General features: G+C 39.5%; 2 protein-coding genes and 1 non-coding gene across 8 annotated transcripts in view; 1 reads left to right on the top strand and 2 right to left on the bottom strand.

Moving 5' to 3' along the window:
• Positions 1-18,389, top strand: part of FRMPD4 (FERM and PDZ domain containing 4) — a 746,993-nt gene that overhangs the window by 318,449 nt on the left and 410,155 nt on the right. The window lies entirely within an intron of this gene.
• Positions 5,633-15,405, bottom strand: LOC117024839 (nuclear autoantigenic sperm protein-like). Its single transcript, XM_033110436.1, is given in 7 exon segments — positions 5,633-5,700; positions 5,703-5,858; positions 5,861-5,956; positions 5,959-6,508; positions 6,510-6,561; positions 14,711-14,936; positions 15,279-15,405. Coding segments are annotated over 7 exon segments (1,275 nt in total).
• On the bottom strand, positions 6,721-6,794 carry TRNAI-AAU (transfer RNA isoleucine (anticodon AAU)). The gene has a single exon. It is a non-coding gene; the product is annotated as a tRNA-Ile (tRNA).

Raw genomic sequence — 18,389 nt, 5'->3', positions numbered from 1 at the left:
GCAATTAGCACATGGCTTGCTCATTCCTCCGATAGTTTCCTCTTAGCTTAGCAGTTCCTTTTTTCCTGTGCTCCAACGAAGCATTGAACAGCCTGCCAGGCTCAGGCTTACACACAAGGCCCCACGTGGCTCAACTTATAAATATCTAGCTGCTTACAACCAGATGTGAGGTGATTACATCAGATCAGTAGTTGCCAGATACTTGTACAGAAGACTCACTTGGGCGAACTTTAAAAAAACACAGATTTCTTGGCCCTACCCAGATTTGCTAGATAAGAACCTCCTAGGGAGGGGGGAGTACAGTAGTACCTCGGTTTTCGAACATCTCCGTTGACGAACATTTCGGTTTACGAACGCCGTAAATTTTATAGATCTATGGTATGTATCATTAGATAGTAAAATTCATGCTATATTTGCAGTTTTAAGGGTTGATCTTAAAGGTCTGGAACGGATTAATCCATTTTGCATTGCTTTCTGTGGGGAAACTGTGCCTCAGTTTTCGATCGTTTCAGAACTCGAACGGCCTTCCAGAATGGATTACGTTAGAAAACCGAGGTTCTACTGTCCTGTGATTCTGCATATTTTTGAAAACTCCCAGAGCCTATGTGATTCTTATGTGCAGCTAGTCTTTTCATCATGGTTGGGAACCAACAGAAGAGATTCAAAAGTCCAGTAATTCCCACTATAAGAGTCTGCTATTCTAGTTTTTAGTTCTTGAGCAGAGCAGAAGAGAAGCACTGATTAACTGGGGTGAATGTCTTTATCATGGCCATTCTGAGGACAAATATTTGTGTACTCTGTTGGGTAGTTTCGTGCCACCTCTCTATTTAAAATGAGTTCTTGAGTGTTCTATGAGTGGCATGACCACCCAAACCAGGGAACTGAAAGTGAAACAGAGGGTGGAGGATGGGGATATTGATAATCATTCTGGAACAACAGAAATAAACCAGAATTGTCCCAAGCAAAGAGGGACGTATGGTCACCCATAAGAACCAGCTTAAGTCAAAGAAGAGAGAAAAATGTGGGGACTAGAACCCACTGGAAAAGGTTACATGGGAGTAGAACATCTGCCATGTTTTGTATTCTTTCTACTTCTCTCGCCTTCTCCCTGATGCTTTATTTGGGACTCAAAGGAATATACTGGCCTTACCTAAAGAGGTTAGATTGGCAAACACCTGGGTTGAGTGGGATTCTGGCAGGGAGGGAACAATGTTGGAATGATCTGTGAACTAGATTATGCTGAGTTTTACAGCCTTTCAGTTAAATCCGGACATACCAGCACAGTCAACCACAAGGGGGAGCAAATATTTGTGCTCACCTACCATGTAATCAGGGAGGAGCTGGGTCTGGGACACAAGAATAAATAAAAGATACCTTGGCTTTAGGGAGCTAAGGGTATAGTGGGAAGTATAAGCAAGTGCAAAGGCCATTCAAATACTGTGTGAGGTTAAGTACAGGTTTTCTTCAGAAAGAAGTAATGCAATAATTCATGCTGCAGGGAGTCAATGAAAACCCAGAAATAATATTCAGCAGCACCCCAGCTGCCATCAGGAACCCCATTGAAATTCCTCATTGTTTCCTGGCCTCTCCTATTTCTTTTCTTAACTTTTGGTGGCCCATGTTTAGTTTCCGTATGTGTTTTATAATCATAAATTCTATGTAGTCTTACCCAATATGAAAGATACAGATGCTTCAAGCTCTAAATTTGCCCACTCTCCGATCTTCTCCCCTGTTCACTAATCCAATTTTCTGAGGCCATGAATGCTGAGTGGGGACTGTTTAAAATATTTGACATGAGGGTATGGGCCTTCTAGGGATTATTTTTAATTCAAAAGTGAGATATTTTAACCCAAAGGAATCTCAAAGTAGTATATTTATAAGGTTACCAGATTTAACAAATAAAAATACAAGATGCCCAGTTAAATTTGCATTTCAGGTAAACAATGAATTACTTTTTATTTATTTATTTTTTTTTTAGTAGGAATATGTCCCATGCACTAGTTGGGATATACTTATACTTAAAAAAAAAATTCATTGTTTATCTGAAATGCAAATTAAGTTTGGTGTCCTATATTTTATCTGGCAACCCTACATATTTGGGGAGCTAAGTTTGAATCAAGAACTTCCAAGAATTCTCTCATTTGGTCTTCATCCCCCCACCACACACACAATAGTGATTTTATTAAATTAGTTGCTTTCATGGTCTTCATTTTTATAACATTAGCCCTAACCATGACCCACCATGAGATGGTTTTCTTCCATTCCTTCAAAAACCATTAATTAACTCTACTGTGGTTTAGGACTCCGAGATACAAAGGTCACTGTGATGAGCTGGAGTGAACAGGGCAGTTGCTGAATGGGAAGTTCACGTCAAACGTGTACAGGTAGGTGATGGCTTGCAGCTGGAAAGCAGCGTGGTCTAACTGAAGCTTCCATGGGAGGCAGTCAGTGACATCAGGGTAGATGGGGAGTGGAGGCAGACTGTTGTGGGCCCTGTAAACAAGGCAGGGAAACTTCTTGAAGGCAGGATTTGTGCTCTATTCATTTTGTATTACCGTATGGTTTAAAAAGATGTTTGGACACAGCAACTGTTCCAATATTTGGTGAATTAAATTGCCTCCTTCAAGGAGGTATCTTCTGCCTGTTCCTTATGCATAATCCACGAGGAAGCGAAACAATTGGCTAATTTATTTCTTAGCTGGCTGCTGCACATGATATGCTTCCCTTCTTTAAGTTTGTAAATGACCCTATGGGGTTTAGCAAAAGAATTAGCATAAGCAGGAATGAACGGACTGGTAGACTGTGTGATGGCTGGCCGAGGTGAGCAGAGGGCTTCCTTTTAATATTCAGGCTGAGTGTGAGTGAGTGTGTGTGAGTGTGTGTGCGTGTGTCTGTGTCTGTGTTGAGAGTAACACAGTGTGAGCGCAATGCTAAGGATAGATTGCTGTGTTGGCATTTTACAACATAAAACTTTCATTAGAGCTACCGAAGTACAGATTAATTACAAAGGGAGTTAGTCAATCCTGGAAGGCGAGAGATGACCCAGTGTCAAGGACAAGTTACCCAGCAGATCATTGCCTTTGCTCTGGCTTGAGCAGAGGTGCATGGAAACCACTGAGAGATCTTTATAATGAGTGGCACTCTTGGTTTTCTCCTGCTGCGTTTCTGGCTGCTCTGATGTGCAGCCTCCCGCAAAGTTGCCAGCCAACTCCAGGATATCAAAAACTATCCCAAACAAAGGTAAAATAAATTTGCTTTCATTTAAAATGCAAATATATATATGTACATACATATATGTGCATAGCACTTTAGGAGCGGTGGGATCGGGTGTTCGAAAATCAGACAAAGCAATGGTGCAGCAGTGTTACTATTTGCGAAGTTGGGGAAAAGGAAACATGCTAATGGCTTGTTAAGGGATTGAACACTGCTGGGGAGGAGATAGAAACGGGAGTTAAAACAGCCTCTAAATTTAGTTTTAATCCAACTCCCAGGAATTCATCTCTACTCTTCAACCGTCATCAATAGAACAACTTGTCCTGGTGGTATCTCAGTTTTATCTTTGTTTGTTTATGATTCGTTCTTTCATTCATCCATTCAGTGTTCACTTTGCGTGCTAACTCTGCTAAATATCAGGCTTATTAGCACAGAGGGTGGGTTTTTTATGGGTTCATTTCATACCCTCATATGGCCCTCCCATCTACCAATGTTGTCCTGGCCTTCTGGGAGCTGGGAAGAGGGTGTAGCATCAGAGGATGGAATTCAGTGAGCTCATCAAATAGTAACCATTGAGAGCCCAGGTGTGCATGCAGAGTGTTACACATCCCTTCTAGGAAGATATGGATGGTAATGGCTTTGAGCATGAAATTAAATGGGCCAACCTCAAGGACAAACAGGAATAAAGCAATGAGGAGAGGATGAAATGTTCTCTCCATTTACAATCTTAAATTTAATTGTAGTTAATGGTAGTTGTCTTTCCCCGTGCCTTTCTTGTGGGAAGAGAGGTCTTCCAAATTCTGTATGATCATACCAATAAAGAGGCCAAAGTTACTAATGATTTGGGGTAGTTTTATTTTTTTCTTGCAGGACAACGTGATTTTTGGTTCACCATTAGATAACTGAATTTTTTTTTGAGATATCAAAATTCATGCATGCTCAATATCAGAAAAAAAATGGGGAAAAAGTTCAGGTTTTTTGGCACACATAACAAATGAAGTAATTAGTTCTATTTAGCTGCTTTATAAGATTAAAAGGCAGTGTTTAGATTTCAGTATAGTATTTTATATCTAGCATTCATTATTGTACTTTTTATCCAGTATTATATTTTATCTAGAGCCATTTCTCAGTGCATATATTTGAAATTAAAAGTAGGATCATACAAAGAACATGACTTTTTATCAGAAAGAGACAAACAAAAAGAAAAATTATGGCATTAGAAAAGCAGTGAATAAGAATAGGTGTGTACATATTTATCAAAAACTGTATATTCAGTAAAGATATTTTAAAAGTATCTTTATTTTTAAAAGGTTACACATTTCGGTTGCAGATACGTGGATGTCTGTTTGAGCATTCTTTGGACTTTTATGCTCAAACAGACGTCCACGTATCCGCAACCGAAATGTGTAACTTTTATAATCATGATACAAAAATATAATAATAAACTTAAGGAAGAAACTAAGTTTTTTAAAAATCAGAGACAGGTAGAAACGAAAGAGTAGGTAATAATTTAAAACTAATTTTTACATTTGGAAATTAGGCAAAAAGAAAAAGAAAACCCTCACAAATGTCTTTTATATTTCTCTGTGAAAATTTTCTATGTAAATGAAAAATTTACAGTGAAAAAAATTATTTTATTTGAAAAGTAGAATTACATGCTTTAAATTTAAGTCATGAATCCTGAGCGAATAGTGTTCACAGTCACCTTCTTGGGCAGTTTATGATTTTTTTTCCTTGAAATGCACTTGAGACTCTGCCCTTGTATTGCTGTCGCATGTTTTTCTGTAAATCATTGGAATATTTGGGAAAGATAAATCCACATGTTTAAGGGACTTTTATTTTCCTTTGATTGGTACCACTGGAGCCTGAAATAATTCCCAAATTAAATATGTTCTAAGAGTCTGATCAGAAAGAATGTTTGACAACAAGCTTAGGTATAAATTAGAAATCTGAAAGCCAATATCCTGCCATATTCATGACTTAGGGAATATCACTGGTTTGTGTAAGCCTGTAGGTCCTAACATATTGCAGTGTTGATGGATAGTAACTTCTTTTGGAATTGAAGACAGTAATTGATCTTTGCTAGTCATTCTCCACTGGGGGTGATTTTGTCTCCAGGGGACACTGGGCCATTTCTGGAGACATTTTTGGGTTGTCACAACTGGCTAGGGTGCTGCTACTGGCATGTAGAGAGGAAAGGCTAGGAATGGTATTAAACATCCTACAATTCACAGGACAGCGCCCACAACAAAGAATTATCCTGCCCCAAATATCAATAATGCCAAGGTTGAGAAACCTTATTCTTTTTTTCTCTTTGCTTACAATCTTTATTGAAGTTGTACAAAAAGAATCCCCCCAAAGTGAAAAAATACATTGTATACAAAATACTTTCCCTTGGGAGGAAGGCTCTGCAACCCTCTTAACATGCAGTGCTTTCAACTGCAGCTCCAGCCTCCACTGTCCCCTCCATGGCTGCCTGGCTTTCTCAGGCTCCTCCTCCATGTTTTCCGAAACTTCATCTCCACAGGAGACTGCATCCCCACTACCTCCATTCCCCTCCAGCTCTTGTTTGGCTTTCTTTGCATCATCTTTCCGGGGGCTCTCTTCCTCTGGTTTCCTCTTCTTTCTGACAAGGTGGGAAATATGGTCACACAATTTGATGAGGAGGCACCATCTGTTTGCCTTCTACTGGCAATCATGGAGACTGAAGTGTCTCCTCCCCTAGAAGTGAAACCTGAAGTAGAGTTGCCTTCAGAGCCAATTCGGCTATATTCTCACTACACTGGGACGCTTTTGCATCTTCTATCTTCTCTCGAATTTCAGGTAGCAGTTTCTTTAGCTCCTCAATTTCTTTTTCATATTCAGTAGTTGAGCCTTCAGCTTCCTTCATCTGCTCATTTAGTACAGCCATTCTCTTCTCAATGACTTCAATAGATTTGCTGACCTGTGCCACAGTGTCATCATGCTGAGCTCTATACCCATGGGCCAAGCCCAGCTGGTAGTGGGTCTCTGCAAGGAGACAATCATGGGCGTCCAGATACTGCTCTTGGAGATTTAGGCGAGCCTGGAACTCCTCCACAGCTTGGACGTAATTCCCAGATTCACCACTAACTTCTCCAAGTTTAGGATGTGCCTGTGCAGCATAAAGCTGAGCTTCTTTTGTTTCTTGCCTTTTAAAAACGATCTTTGCTAAATCCAGCATATCCCAGGCAAGCTCTAGGTTTCCAATCTCCTCTTCTTCATTTTCTTGAAGAGACTTGTTTTCAAGAACTGAATCATTGGGTGCTTCTTCAGCCCTTGTCATTTTCTTTACCCTCCTCTTCTGAGCCCTCAGTGAGAAACCTTATTCTACACACACGAAAACACAAGGGTTTAAATTTATTTCCTAAAGTTAGTGCATATGAGGATATTTCTTATGCATAATCTTTCCTGTGATGGTAACAGACTGTGTTTAATAGAATAAAAATTATTATTATTATTATTTTTTAAGGAGGGCGTAGCTCACAGTGGCCCATGCAGGGATCGAACCGGCAACCTTGGTATTATTAGTACCACACTCTAACCAACTGAGCTAACTGGCCACCCCCTAAAAATTATTTTTTAAAGTTTGTCCTTATTTGTAAGAAATACATTTTTGCATCATTTTTATAATGTATATAGCTAAATTTTAGAGCAACTGTTCTTTTTTCATATTTATTTTACAGCTGTATCAGAAAATAGATGATTTGGCGTGTTCAGACATGCTCAATTTATCCTAATCATGAATGAAATGTCTGCCAGAAAAAGATGATTTCATACCAGATTTCATGTTGGCAATCAGACTTCATGTGTTTTATTAGTGCTGTTAGCATTTGAACAAATATCTTCCATATTTACTTGCCAATTAAATTCTATTTCATTCTTGGTAGCAACATATTTATTTACTTTTGCATTATATGACTTTCCTTCTTGACCACAAATTTATAAAGAAGCACTATATTTAGATATTACTCCTGAGGATTTCTGGAAAATTTTTTATTAAAACATTTTCTCCTACCACTTTCTTCTTGGCATTTGCTCCAAAGGTTTTTATTTACCCAGATCTAGTTGATTCTCAATAAGCTTCATGTTTTTTTAATTGCACCTAAATATTAACAATGATTATTTAATATCAACTGTGCATTTAGTGTTCAAATTTACAGTTGTCCAAAATATATTGTTTTGTAATTTGTTGATGTAAGTTAGAATCCATATAAGGCCTACACATTGCAGGTGATTGATGTGTCTTTTAAGAGAGATAGGTTCCTCTCTCTCTCTCTCTCTCTCTCTCTCTCTCTCTTTCTCTTATAATATGTTTTTTAAAGAGCCTGAGTCATTTATTCTGTAGAATTTCTACACAGTCTGGACTTGGCTGATTTCAGTTTCATGGTAGGGCTTAACAGGTTTCTTTGTTCTTTGTATTTCCTGTAAATTGATAGTTGAATGGATACTTCATTTAATCTTAAAACTAAAATCAGTAACAAAAAAAAAATCCACATTTATATATAAATCTTTTTGAAAGTCCATTTTTGGAAAGCGGTTTAGCTTGACCGACCATTTCCAGAAACTGGTAAGGAAAGAAAGGATTACCCTTCTAGTCCAAATTATATTCGATTATTATATTATATAATAATATTATTATTATAGTATTATATATAATAATATATTATTATAATAATATTATATAGTCCTAATTATTATATTTGGAATATATTATATTCTTAATAATGATAGTCCTTAGAATTTCCTTCCTAAATACCAATGTTTTAAAAAGTGAGGAAACTACTTTTTTTAATTAAAATTTCTTGGAGTGACAATGGTTGGTAAAATTACGTAGGTTTCAAGTGTGCAATTCTGTATTACATCATTTATATATCACGTTGTGTATTCACCACCCAGAGTCAGTTCACCATATATTTGACCCCTTTTACCCTCTTTTATTTCCCCTCCCCCTTTACCTTCTGGTAACCACTAAACTATTGTCTGTGCCTATCAGTTTTTGTTTCTTTCTTTGTTTGTCTTATTCCTTTGTTGCTTTCAGTTTTATATCTCACATATGAGTGAAGTCAGATGGTTCTCGACTTTTTCTGTCTGACTTATTTAGCTTAGCATAATAATTTCAAGACCCATCCATATTGTCGCAAATGGCCCTACTGTGTTTCCCCAAAAATGAGCCCTAGCAGGACAATCAGGTCTAATGCATCTTTTGGAGCAAAAATTAATATAAGACCCAGTCTTATTTTACTATAAGACCAGGTCTTTATAATATAATATAATATAATGTAATGTATTATAATGTAATATAGGACCGGGTCTTATATTAATTTTTGCTCCAAAAGACGCATTAGAGCTGATTGTCCGGCTAGGTCTTATTTTCGGGGAAACACGGTATTTCATCTTTTCTTATAGCAGAGTAGTATTCTTTTGTGTATATGTACCACATCTCCTTTATCCAGTCATCTATTGAAGGACATTTAGGTTACCACTGGGAACCACTACAACAGGTGACAAACTACAGTTAGGGCAGGAGCCTGTTTTTGCAAATAAAGTTTTATTGGATTACTGGCACAGACATTCATTTACACATTGTCTATGGCTGCCTATACACTGCAACTGCAGAGGTGAATAATTGCCACAGAGATAGAATGACCCAGAAAGTCCAAACTATTTATTATTTGTCCCTTTACCAAGAAAAACACAAAAAAATTTGCCATCCCTGGCAGTACAAAATTAGCCCTTTAAGAAAGTGATCTATAGTCTGCTATAAACTGTTGATAAAATTTTTCTAAAAAAGGTTAAGGGTCACTATTATCTGTCACAATATGTAATTAATAAGTGTAATTATTATTCAATCATGATACATTTGTACTTTATCATATTGAGTTAGTTTCATATCTCTTTACATCTCAAATATAAAGTTTACATGTTTAAAAACTCAGTATAATAAAAAAGTCATTAAATTTTATTTTTAAAAAGAATTCCTCTTGAAAAAAAGTATGTGGATGCTCGAAGATAATAAAATATAATAATCTTCAAATCTTCAAATTTATTAATTAATCCTTTCTTTGCACTTTTACTGTCCTTAAATGCAATTATAACGTCTGTAAAATTGGGAATGGTAGGGGCTTAATTACAGTGTCTGTTTGGAGTATTTTTCAGATGTGGAATAATAATAATTTAAGTAGAGTATTTTCTATATTACATGAAATGGACTCGTGTGATTCTATCTGCAGATAAGAAAATGAGTTATTAGTATATGTCATTGTATATCAGTTACATGCGATCCCTTCATCACATCAAGTTGGAATCAAGGCCATTGCCTAGAATGAAGTTGTACCTTCTTTCTTTGAGGCAAGTACCATTTCTGTTCTCAGGTATCTGTCATTTCGAATCGGTGACTGGCAGGGTTTGTCTCCAAAACACTCAGGGAGTTTTCCCATCAGATTATCCTTGACAAATGTTAAAAAGAGCGAGGGGAGGAAAACATGAAAGTCTGCTTGCTTAAAAACTGTAAATAAATCTTTAAGTTCACGGAAATCTGGATGCTGAAACTCGTCACAAGGACTCAGATGGGAGCATTAGTGTATCTCCAAGGAAACCCTTTATTTCTGAAACAGTTTATATGATCTCCTTCTTTTCACGATGGTCAAGATTCTGCAATTGCTTACGTATTAGAGTATTCCAACTGCTGAAACACACTCAGAGACTTAACACAATAAAACGTATTTCTTACTTTTGTCATTGTCCAACACAGGGGTTGGTAGGGTAGGGGATGTGGGGAGGAGGGGCTTAGCATCTTTCAGTCTAGGGGGGGCAAACTATGGCCTGTGGGCCAAGTATGGTTTTTATATTTTCCCAATGTTTGAATGGTTTAAAAATAATAAAAAGAATAGTATTTAGTGACTCGGGAAAATTATATGCAATTCAAATGTCTGTGTCTACCATCCAAATACAGCCATGCTCATTTGTTTACTTATTGTCTGTGGCTGCTTTTGTGCTACAAGGGTAGGTTTGAAAGGTTGTGACAGAGACTATATGGCCTGCAAAGTCTAAATATTTTTTCTACCTGCCCTTTTCAGGGAAACGTTTGGCAACCCCTGGTCTAGGGGCTGACCATCTTCTAGGGTGTCGTAGTACCCACTGGAGGGGGAAGAGAGAGTGAACCTGGTGGATGTCACAAGTTTAGGGCCAGGCTAATATGTGGCACTGCCAACACAGTTGGCCAGAATGCAAGCATGTGTCCCCAGTACCTGCAGGGGGCGCTAGTCAGTGCAGTCTAGCAAAGTGCTGTGGATGAGAGAGCACAGATACTAGTCAATGTCTACCATTTTAGTTGGAAAGTTTATTGTTGGATAAATTTTTGGATGCTCACCCTTGAGCCGTGTCCTCAACCCTGACTTCACGTGATTTTAAGTTCCATAAATGCACAAGCTCTTTTATCCCCCCTCTCCACACTGTCATTAGTTCAGGTCATCACACTTTATTTTCTCAATTTGCATATCACAAAACAAAAGATAAGTTGTTTTTTGTTATTAGATTTTTTGTTTTAGATCAAGATGAACAATGTGATGAGAACAGCAGGGGTGTCCAATAATGGAGCTGGGTTTGACAGACTCATTTGTATACTTACTGAACTAGTCATGCCATAGGTGTTTGAAATATTGATCAAAGCAATGTTTTATTTTTCTGTATCCTGTCATCTTTCTTTTTGGTCTGGTTATACCTGCTGATGTTTGTGAGTTATTATGAAATGGGCACCTTCCCAAAGGGTAATGTTTCATTGGAGTATAAATTTCATATGAGAGTAGAAACTCCTATAAATTCAAAGACTGTGATAGCTATATTTCTCTCTTAAGACAGAAGCAAGAGACAATATGAATACAGCAATCAGAGATTTTAATATTTCGGCAGGGAGGACTTTCATAATAAAACCCAATAGGATCCTTGATTTTCTTTAAGTTCCTGGGAATTTTCTAACATTAGGAATAACTTTTAAAAAGCTGGCAATAAGAGGAATTACAAACATTTAGCAGTGCACCAAAGGCAGTGTACCAAAATGGTATTTGATTTGTTACATTGGGGAGATTTATCTGTTTTGATCTCGAATTGGAACAGGACTGACTCAGCTCTTGTCCAAGTGGGTCACTTTTGTGCCATCTATGAGAATCCTCAGAGGGCCCTGGAATAGGTACAATTACATGAAAAGTTGGAGGTGGAGATGCATGTGGACCAGCATCTCTGTACTGCCTAGACAGAGGCCTCCGAGCATGTCAAATTACTCATTTAACTTCCAGTTCCTTTGTGTAATTTATAGTTTCAGGCCATTGCAGACTGGACTTTGTTCAGACCAGATGTGCTACTGCAGGTGTTTTGGCCTCCTGCAAGCACCTTGGCCCATACCTCCCCCCGCTCCCCCTCAACAGGGCCCAAGATCTTCAGAGCACTCCATATAAATATTCCGACAGCTTAGGGTAGGGCCTCTTTTTATTCTGACTCCTGCCCTCTTGTGATTACTTCTGAGGCCTCTGGTGCCTGAAGTGAAGGGGCCCTATGCTATATATAGATTCCATCAAGGTTAATGGTTCTCAATTGGGAGTAGTTTTGTCCCTGGAGACATTTTGGGTATCTTGACTAGGGGGTGGGGTGACCCTACTGGTATGTAGTGGGTGGAGGCCAGGGATGCTGCTAAACATCCCATAGTGCACAGGACGGCCCCCACCACAAAGAATGATCCGGTCTAAAATTGCAGTCTGGTAGTGCCAAGGTTGAGAAACCCTGAGTTAGATGATTCTTCTAGGCTTAGTGACCCTGGACCACTCCCGATGTTCCAGTTATGGGCAAAGCTTAAGCCCCTAGGTATCTGATCCTAGTGGCTGAGTTTCCAGTTCCTTCCCTTTGGGCAGACTGTGGCCATGCATCAAAAGGTTGTCATGGTAGTCATGATATATTGCACTTTCATTGAATAGTATCCCCGTAATGCTGCACATTAGAATCAACCTGGGGAGCTTTCAAACGATTCCAGTCCCCAGATTGTACCCTAGACCAGTTACACTGGAATCTCTGAAGGTAGGTCCCAGGTGGCGTAATTTTTTTTAAGCTTTCCAGGTGAATCCAGTGCACATGCCAGGGTTGAGAACCACTGCTCTAGCCCAACCTTCCCACTGCCCAGCAAGGTCCTGTCATCTTTCTTTCTGGCATAACCACAGTCCCGGAAAAGCACCACCATAGAGGTGCCAGGGCAGCCTCTGTCCCACACACAAGCAGCAAATGTACCTTGTTTGTCATTTCCAGCTTTGTAACCTGTGCGTATGAAAGTGATTCTGCCAAACCCCGACATTTGATATTTTGCAGTGAAACCACACTTCCAAATCTTGCACAGAACTATCTTTCTATTGTTATCAGAGGGAACCTGACCCCTTGCTGGAGCTGCTACTCTGGTGAGTGAGTGTAAGGCATCTGAAGGGTGACTCAGAATTGCTCAGTGGGAGCCAGCCAATAGACAAAAAAGAAATTGCCAGGATTTGTCTGGCACTCAATGGCCTCCTCTCACAGTTCATTTAACCTTTCAGTAGTTGCTTTACCACTGTTACCTGACCCGGGGATTCTGACTGAATGTGAATGTATCTATATTTCAAAGGAATTAGTATTTTCAGTTTGTAATTAAGAAGATTGTACTGACCCACATGGCTAATCTGCTATTCAAATCACCTAGACATTTCTAATAAAATAAATGATCATCTCATTTCTAATGAAATTAATGGTTCTTTCCGCTCCCTGATCCTGTACTTTTATTCAATACCAACCTCTTCTGAAAAACATATTGGGTGGTGAGTTTTGATACAAAGAGTGTATTATTACTTTAATTTAAAAAGAAGAAAATAATTCATTCCCAACTCATCCAAAAACTCCAAATGATTTCCCTCAAACATCCCCCAAAATACTCTTAACAACCCACAGTAGATTTCTGCATGACACAAAGCATGTATACCCAAAATGACCAAATTATTTACTGTTAGACGAACACATTCGTGCATCTGCGTGCATAGGTGTGCAGACTTTCAGTTTGGTTAGCAAATTTGGGGTACAAACATCTTGCTGGTTGTTAGCATACCAATAATTTGGAAGGAAGACTCAGGGACACCTGTATATGGCTGTTTTTATTCCAAAGTGGGAGATTTTCTTTTCACTATATGGCATACTAAAGGTTCTTCAGCTGGGGGAAATGCACCTAGGTTATTCTGTTCATGAAAGCTATTCTCCAAAACTGTGTGGGTAGGTGAAGATCAAGACAAGCATTTATTCCAGTAGCTATGTGGCCATTGATTCCTGATACCAGAGTGGGCAGCAGGTAGAAACAGCTGTCCATGTTCTAGGGCACTTTTTCTCTGTTTTTGTTTGTTTGTTTTTACATGCTGCATTCCTTCTTTCAAAGAAAGGAAGTGTACCCAGTAGCTGCATGTGATTAGGTGGGTTGGCTGTCAGTCAGAGTCTGGTCCTCCAGCTCAGGAGTGTCCCTGTGTAATCCCCTTGGCTGGGGGAGGGGTAGTTCCACCTCCCTTCGGGGCCCCAAGGGACAAGTGTGTACCCCTTTGGACAACTAAGTGAACTGGTGCTCTCGTTCTGATTCATCAGGGAGATGTTCACTCCACGCCCCTATGACAACAAGCTACATTTTGTTGTCAGACCAGGGCAGAGCAGGTGACATAAGCATGGGGCTGCAGTCCAGTCTAGTTCTGCCTTCTCACTCTGGACACGGCAGCAGTGCAGTCTTGGGACCAGCAACAAAGGGGGTTCACACCCAGAGCAGTGCTGCCCAGTAGAAGTATATTGCCATCCACACTTCTGAGACACAGGTGTAAACATATGTGTAAATTGAAATTTTCTTGTAGCAACATTGAAAATGTTTAAAAAATCAGGTAGAATTAATTTTAAGAACATTTTACCACAGATATCTCATTTTAATATCTAAAAAATATAAAATTAGTAAGATATTTTGCAGTTTTTGTACTAAGTCTTTGAAATCTTATGGGTATTTTGCACAGAGAGCACATCTCAATTTGGACCAGTCACTGTATTTCACGTACTCTGTTGCCACATATGGCTGGTGGCTCTTGTACTGAACGGTTCTAGAAGGTCCATGTTGGTTGCCCTCCAGGCATGCCTCTTCCCATGGTTCAGGGTATTTGCAGGACCAAAGGGGATGTATGCTCTTGAGCCCATATTCTCGTGTCTTCTAAACCTGGCACCAGCAAACAATGGCCTGTGGTCATCCCTGCTGTTGGCAAACAAAGGTTTTGTTTGGAACATATTCACACTCATTCACTTACACATGATCTGTGACTATTTCTGTGCAATAACGGCAGAGTTGAATAGCGGTGGCAGACATAATATGGCCTACAAAGCCTAAAATATTTACTCAAAGATTGCCTCTTTATAGCAAAAATTAACCAGCTTCTGTCTTAGACCAAGCGCTGGGTACCTGGGACCCTGGAATTCTTTGCCTACTTCCAGGCTCCTAAGGATAGGCCTCAGCAAAGGTGGCCAGGTGAGTTTGTTTGCAAAGGGGAAGTGGACAGAGCTGAGATTCCCAAGCTGTCCAGTAGGCCTGAGGATGAGTCGGGAAGAGAGGCAGGCTGCGGCACCCCTGGGCGCTAGCTCCTCCATTCCCCATCGTGGTGGGGGGGACTCGGAGGAATCTAAACTTCCTAAATTTGAACAGATTATTAGCTCAATTTGGAGCTTTTGCATATTTAGATGTGTCTATGTGTGCCTCCATATGCGTTCCTGCCCAGAGCTGCAAATGTTGAGGGTGGGCCTACCCGGAAGAGGGGTGTCTCATTTACATAAAGGCACTGTGGGCAAGAGGAGACAGTTGCCTGGTTGAACCACCCTTTAATCTGGCTCTGACATTCTTTCCTCGCAAGAGAACTGTGTGGCCCTCTCTCAGGCTCATTCAGCCCATAAACCTATCAAGGGAAGGTGGTCCCAAGGGCTGAGAAATGCCATCAGGTACTTTGCCAACCTGCAGGTATTTACTGTGTGCTCACCGTGCGCACTAATGGAAATTGACATAACCCACTGGGTCTCTTTTTCCATTTTGCGTTCGCTCTCAGTCATCTTTCCTTTCCCCGGGTACCTTGGCTCTGCCCGTAGAGGATGTCCAAATTCAGTCATTGCGGATGGATTGCCACAGAGTTGCCTGCGCTGGCATACGGTCTCTGTGCCTTGTGATCCAGCCATGGAAGCCAGTAGTGTTCTTCCCCCCTTGGGCTTTGCAAACAGATGTTTTGACAGCTCACCACTGCTTCTTGTGATTCATTTCCTCAGAATTACTGAACCGTGGTCCCCATGGGGGTTCTGAAAAGAAGCTTCATAGTCTGATTGCTGCTGTGTTAAAATCAGTCATGGGTCACATCGCATCACAATGCAGTCACTTGACTGAAATGAAAGAGTTTCCGTTTCCCTCCATCTTCTGATATGTAAAAATACATTCCTGCGCTCTTAGCAGAAAATACTTTGCACGATTATTCAGCCCTTTGCATCATTTCTTCAATGATGGTCCAGCATACCAGTGATCTCCTGTGAAGCCACTGTGAATTCAAGGATGAGCCAGTTAATTTGCCTGGACTTTTTGGTGTTCAGTACTTGAAAGTGGAGTGTGAGGTTATTTTTAAGGATATAGTTTTCACGTTCTTTGATAACGCTGTTAAACCACTTAGAGTCATAGGAAATAAGCCATATTTTTTCTTTCATAATTCTTGTGATAATTTCTATTCTTTTTTTTTCTACTGATGAGAGACAGTGCAGATAAAGGGAAATACATATTGCACGAGATTCCTGAACATGTTTAGCATTTTTTAGCACATTGTAGTATAATCTTTCATGGACACCCTAAAATTATGGTCTCACTTTCCATTAATAAGATGACCATAGAGTATCATTCCACCTAACAAACAGATGGGGTTCTTTTAATTTAAAAACAAGATAAAAAATTCAGAAACCAGATTTCTGTCAACCTAAATCTATGATTTAAAACTAGTTGGCAACTAATAAGCTTAGGAGAATATTTTTTGGTCTAATGGACCAGTAGTCAGTGCCAACTGGAATCTTAACGGGATTCGCAGAGTAGGTGAATTTTGTCTTGAATTTGCTTGCCTCACTGTCTTTCCCCAGCTTTCTTATCTCTAGAGAAGGTATTCTCAACTTAGCACTGTTGACATTTAGGACAGGATAGCTCTTTGTTGTGGGGACTGTCCTGTTCATTGTATGCTGTTTAACAGCATTCCTGGCTTCTCTCTACCAGATGTCAGTGGCATCCCCATCTCAGTTACGACAACCAAAAAAATCTCTAGACATTATCGTATGTCCCCTGGAGGATGGGAGCAAAATCCCTTGGGATGAGAACTTGTGCTCTAGTGGATTCCTTCCCCCATTGTCTGGGTGTTTCATGCTACCTTCTAGAATCCTGACGTCATCACTCTAGTACCCCATCCCCAAGTGCCCTTCTCTGGAGTACCCGTGCTCTCAAATCATCGATCTCCCCTATAAGGCATGACCCTCATGACAGAAGGGTGTGATGTGTCACCTGTTTAAAGTGGTTCACTCTAGTGTGTGAATCGCTCATGGACTGAACTCTGACCAGCATATCTGCATTTTAAAGGAGGAGTTTGTTAAACTCAATGTCTAAGCAGTGAAAAATAAGAAACCATCTATAGTTTTACTTTTTGTTTCATGGTCTTTTTTGAGACTTAACAGCATTTTTTCCTAGTAGATGAGGTTATGGAAGAGGAAATTGAAACTTAGGGAGATTATGCAACGTGAACAAGGTCAGACAGCTTAATATAACAAAACAGGAATGTTCTACAGATCTCTTAGATTTTAGTGAGGTGTTCAAGGTATTTTGGAATGTTGAGAGAATCTTTCTAGGTGCTCTCCAACTGTTCCAAGTGATACTCTTCCTTCTCTACCTACCCCCCTGGCATAAAAAAACCATCTTCTTTATCACATATTGTTCCTTGTAAGTAACAAAAACAGTGTTCAAGCGGTGAAATTCCAGGAGACTGACGCATGTTAGTTTGAGCTTTATTACAGTTGGCGGGGGATGAGAGGGGGGTAATACAAAGTATAAGTTCACCTGCTGACACTCAGTAATTTTCTACATAGGCATCTGTTTCCAGTTTCAAGCCTCATTTATTACAAACAAAAGCAAGAACAAGGCTCTTCTTCATACTCCTTTTATAGGTGATGATGACATATCCATTCTCACATATGCTCTTGACTTAGCAATTTTCACAAGAGGTATTCAGATAGTCCCTGTGGAGTCCAATCGACTCACCTGTTAATTGACTTCTCGGTTTCCTAAGAAAATGTTAAGGGTACTATTACGTGTGTTTGCAAACTTATAAATAGTGGGAAAGTTGTTAAGGGTCATGTGTAATTTATATTTAACAGCTATGAAATTATGTTTTTTAAAATGTACTCTTTATAATTGTACTGTAGCAAATTTGGAATGTAAAATGACAATGTATAGTGAGAAAGAATAAAGCAAATCACCCATAATTCCACTGCTCAGTCATAACCATTTGTGACATTTCAGTGTCTGTCATTTTAGTCTTTTTTTCCTAGTCATATATTAAGAAAACAAACACATTGGAGTCATAGTAGTCATAATATTTTTATGCATACTAGATTGTGGGCATGTGGGAGAATCATTATGCATTTGATTTTAATGACTACATATGTTCTGTTTTATATCATATCATGATGTTCTATTTTTTTGAATATATTCTTCTGTTCAAAACCTTGAATAGACACAAAAGACATAAAGGGCATTTTTTTTTTTTTTTGTATAGAGTAGGTCCCTTGTGATATTAACTCTTGTCAGGAAAATGCAGAGAAGGTAGAGGGAAGCATGGATGCCTGCACTTTGGTTTTTGTGAAAGTCACAGGTCTGACTAGTTTCCATAGAGAGAATGTGGTGTGCACTTCCCCAGTCATGCTTAGTAGGGCAGCAGAGACTGACTGGAGTGTGTGGGCAGGTCTGGCTGGCAGTGAAAGAGCAAGGATAACCCAAGAAATATGAGTTCCTGTTTTCCTGGGGCCATTGCAGGGCTTTGGTGCTTTGGAGCAGCTGGCTGGCGGGGAAACAGGAGAGAGGT

The sequence above is a fragment of the Rhinolophus ferrumequinum genome, chromosome X (genome assembly GCF_004115265.2).
Source record: "Rhinolophus ferrumequinum isolate MPI-CBG mRhiFer1 chromosome X, mRhiFer1_v1.p, whole genome shotgun sequence".
NCBI classification, from domain to species: domain Eukaryota; kingdom Metazoa; phylum Chordata; class Mammalia; order Chiroptera; family Rhinolophidae; genus Rhinolophus; species Rhinolophus ferrumequinum.
This window is presented reverse-complemented; position numbering and strand designations above follow the sequence as displayed.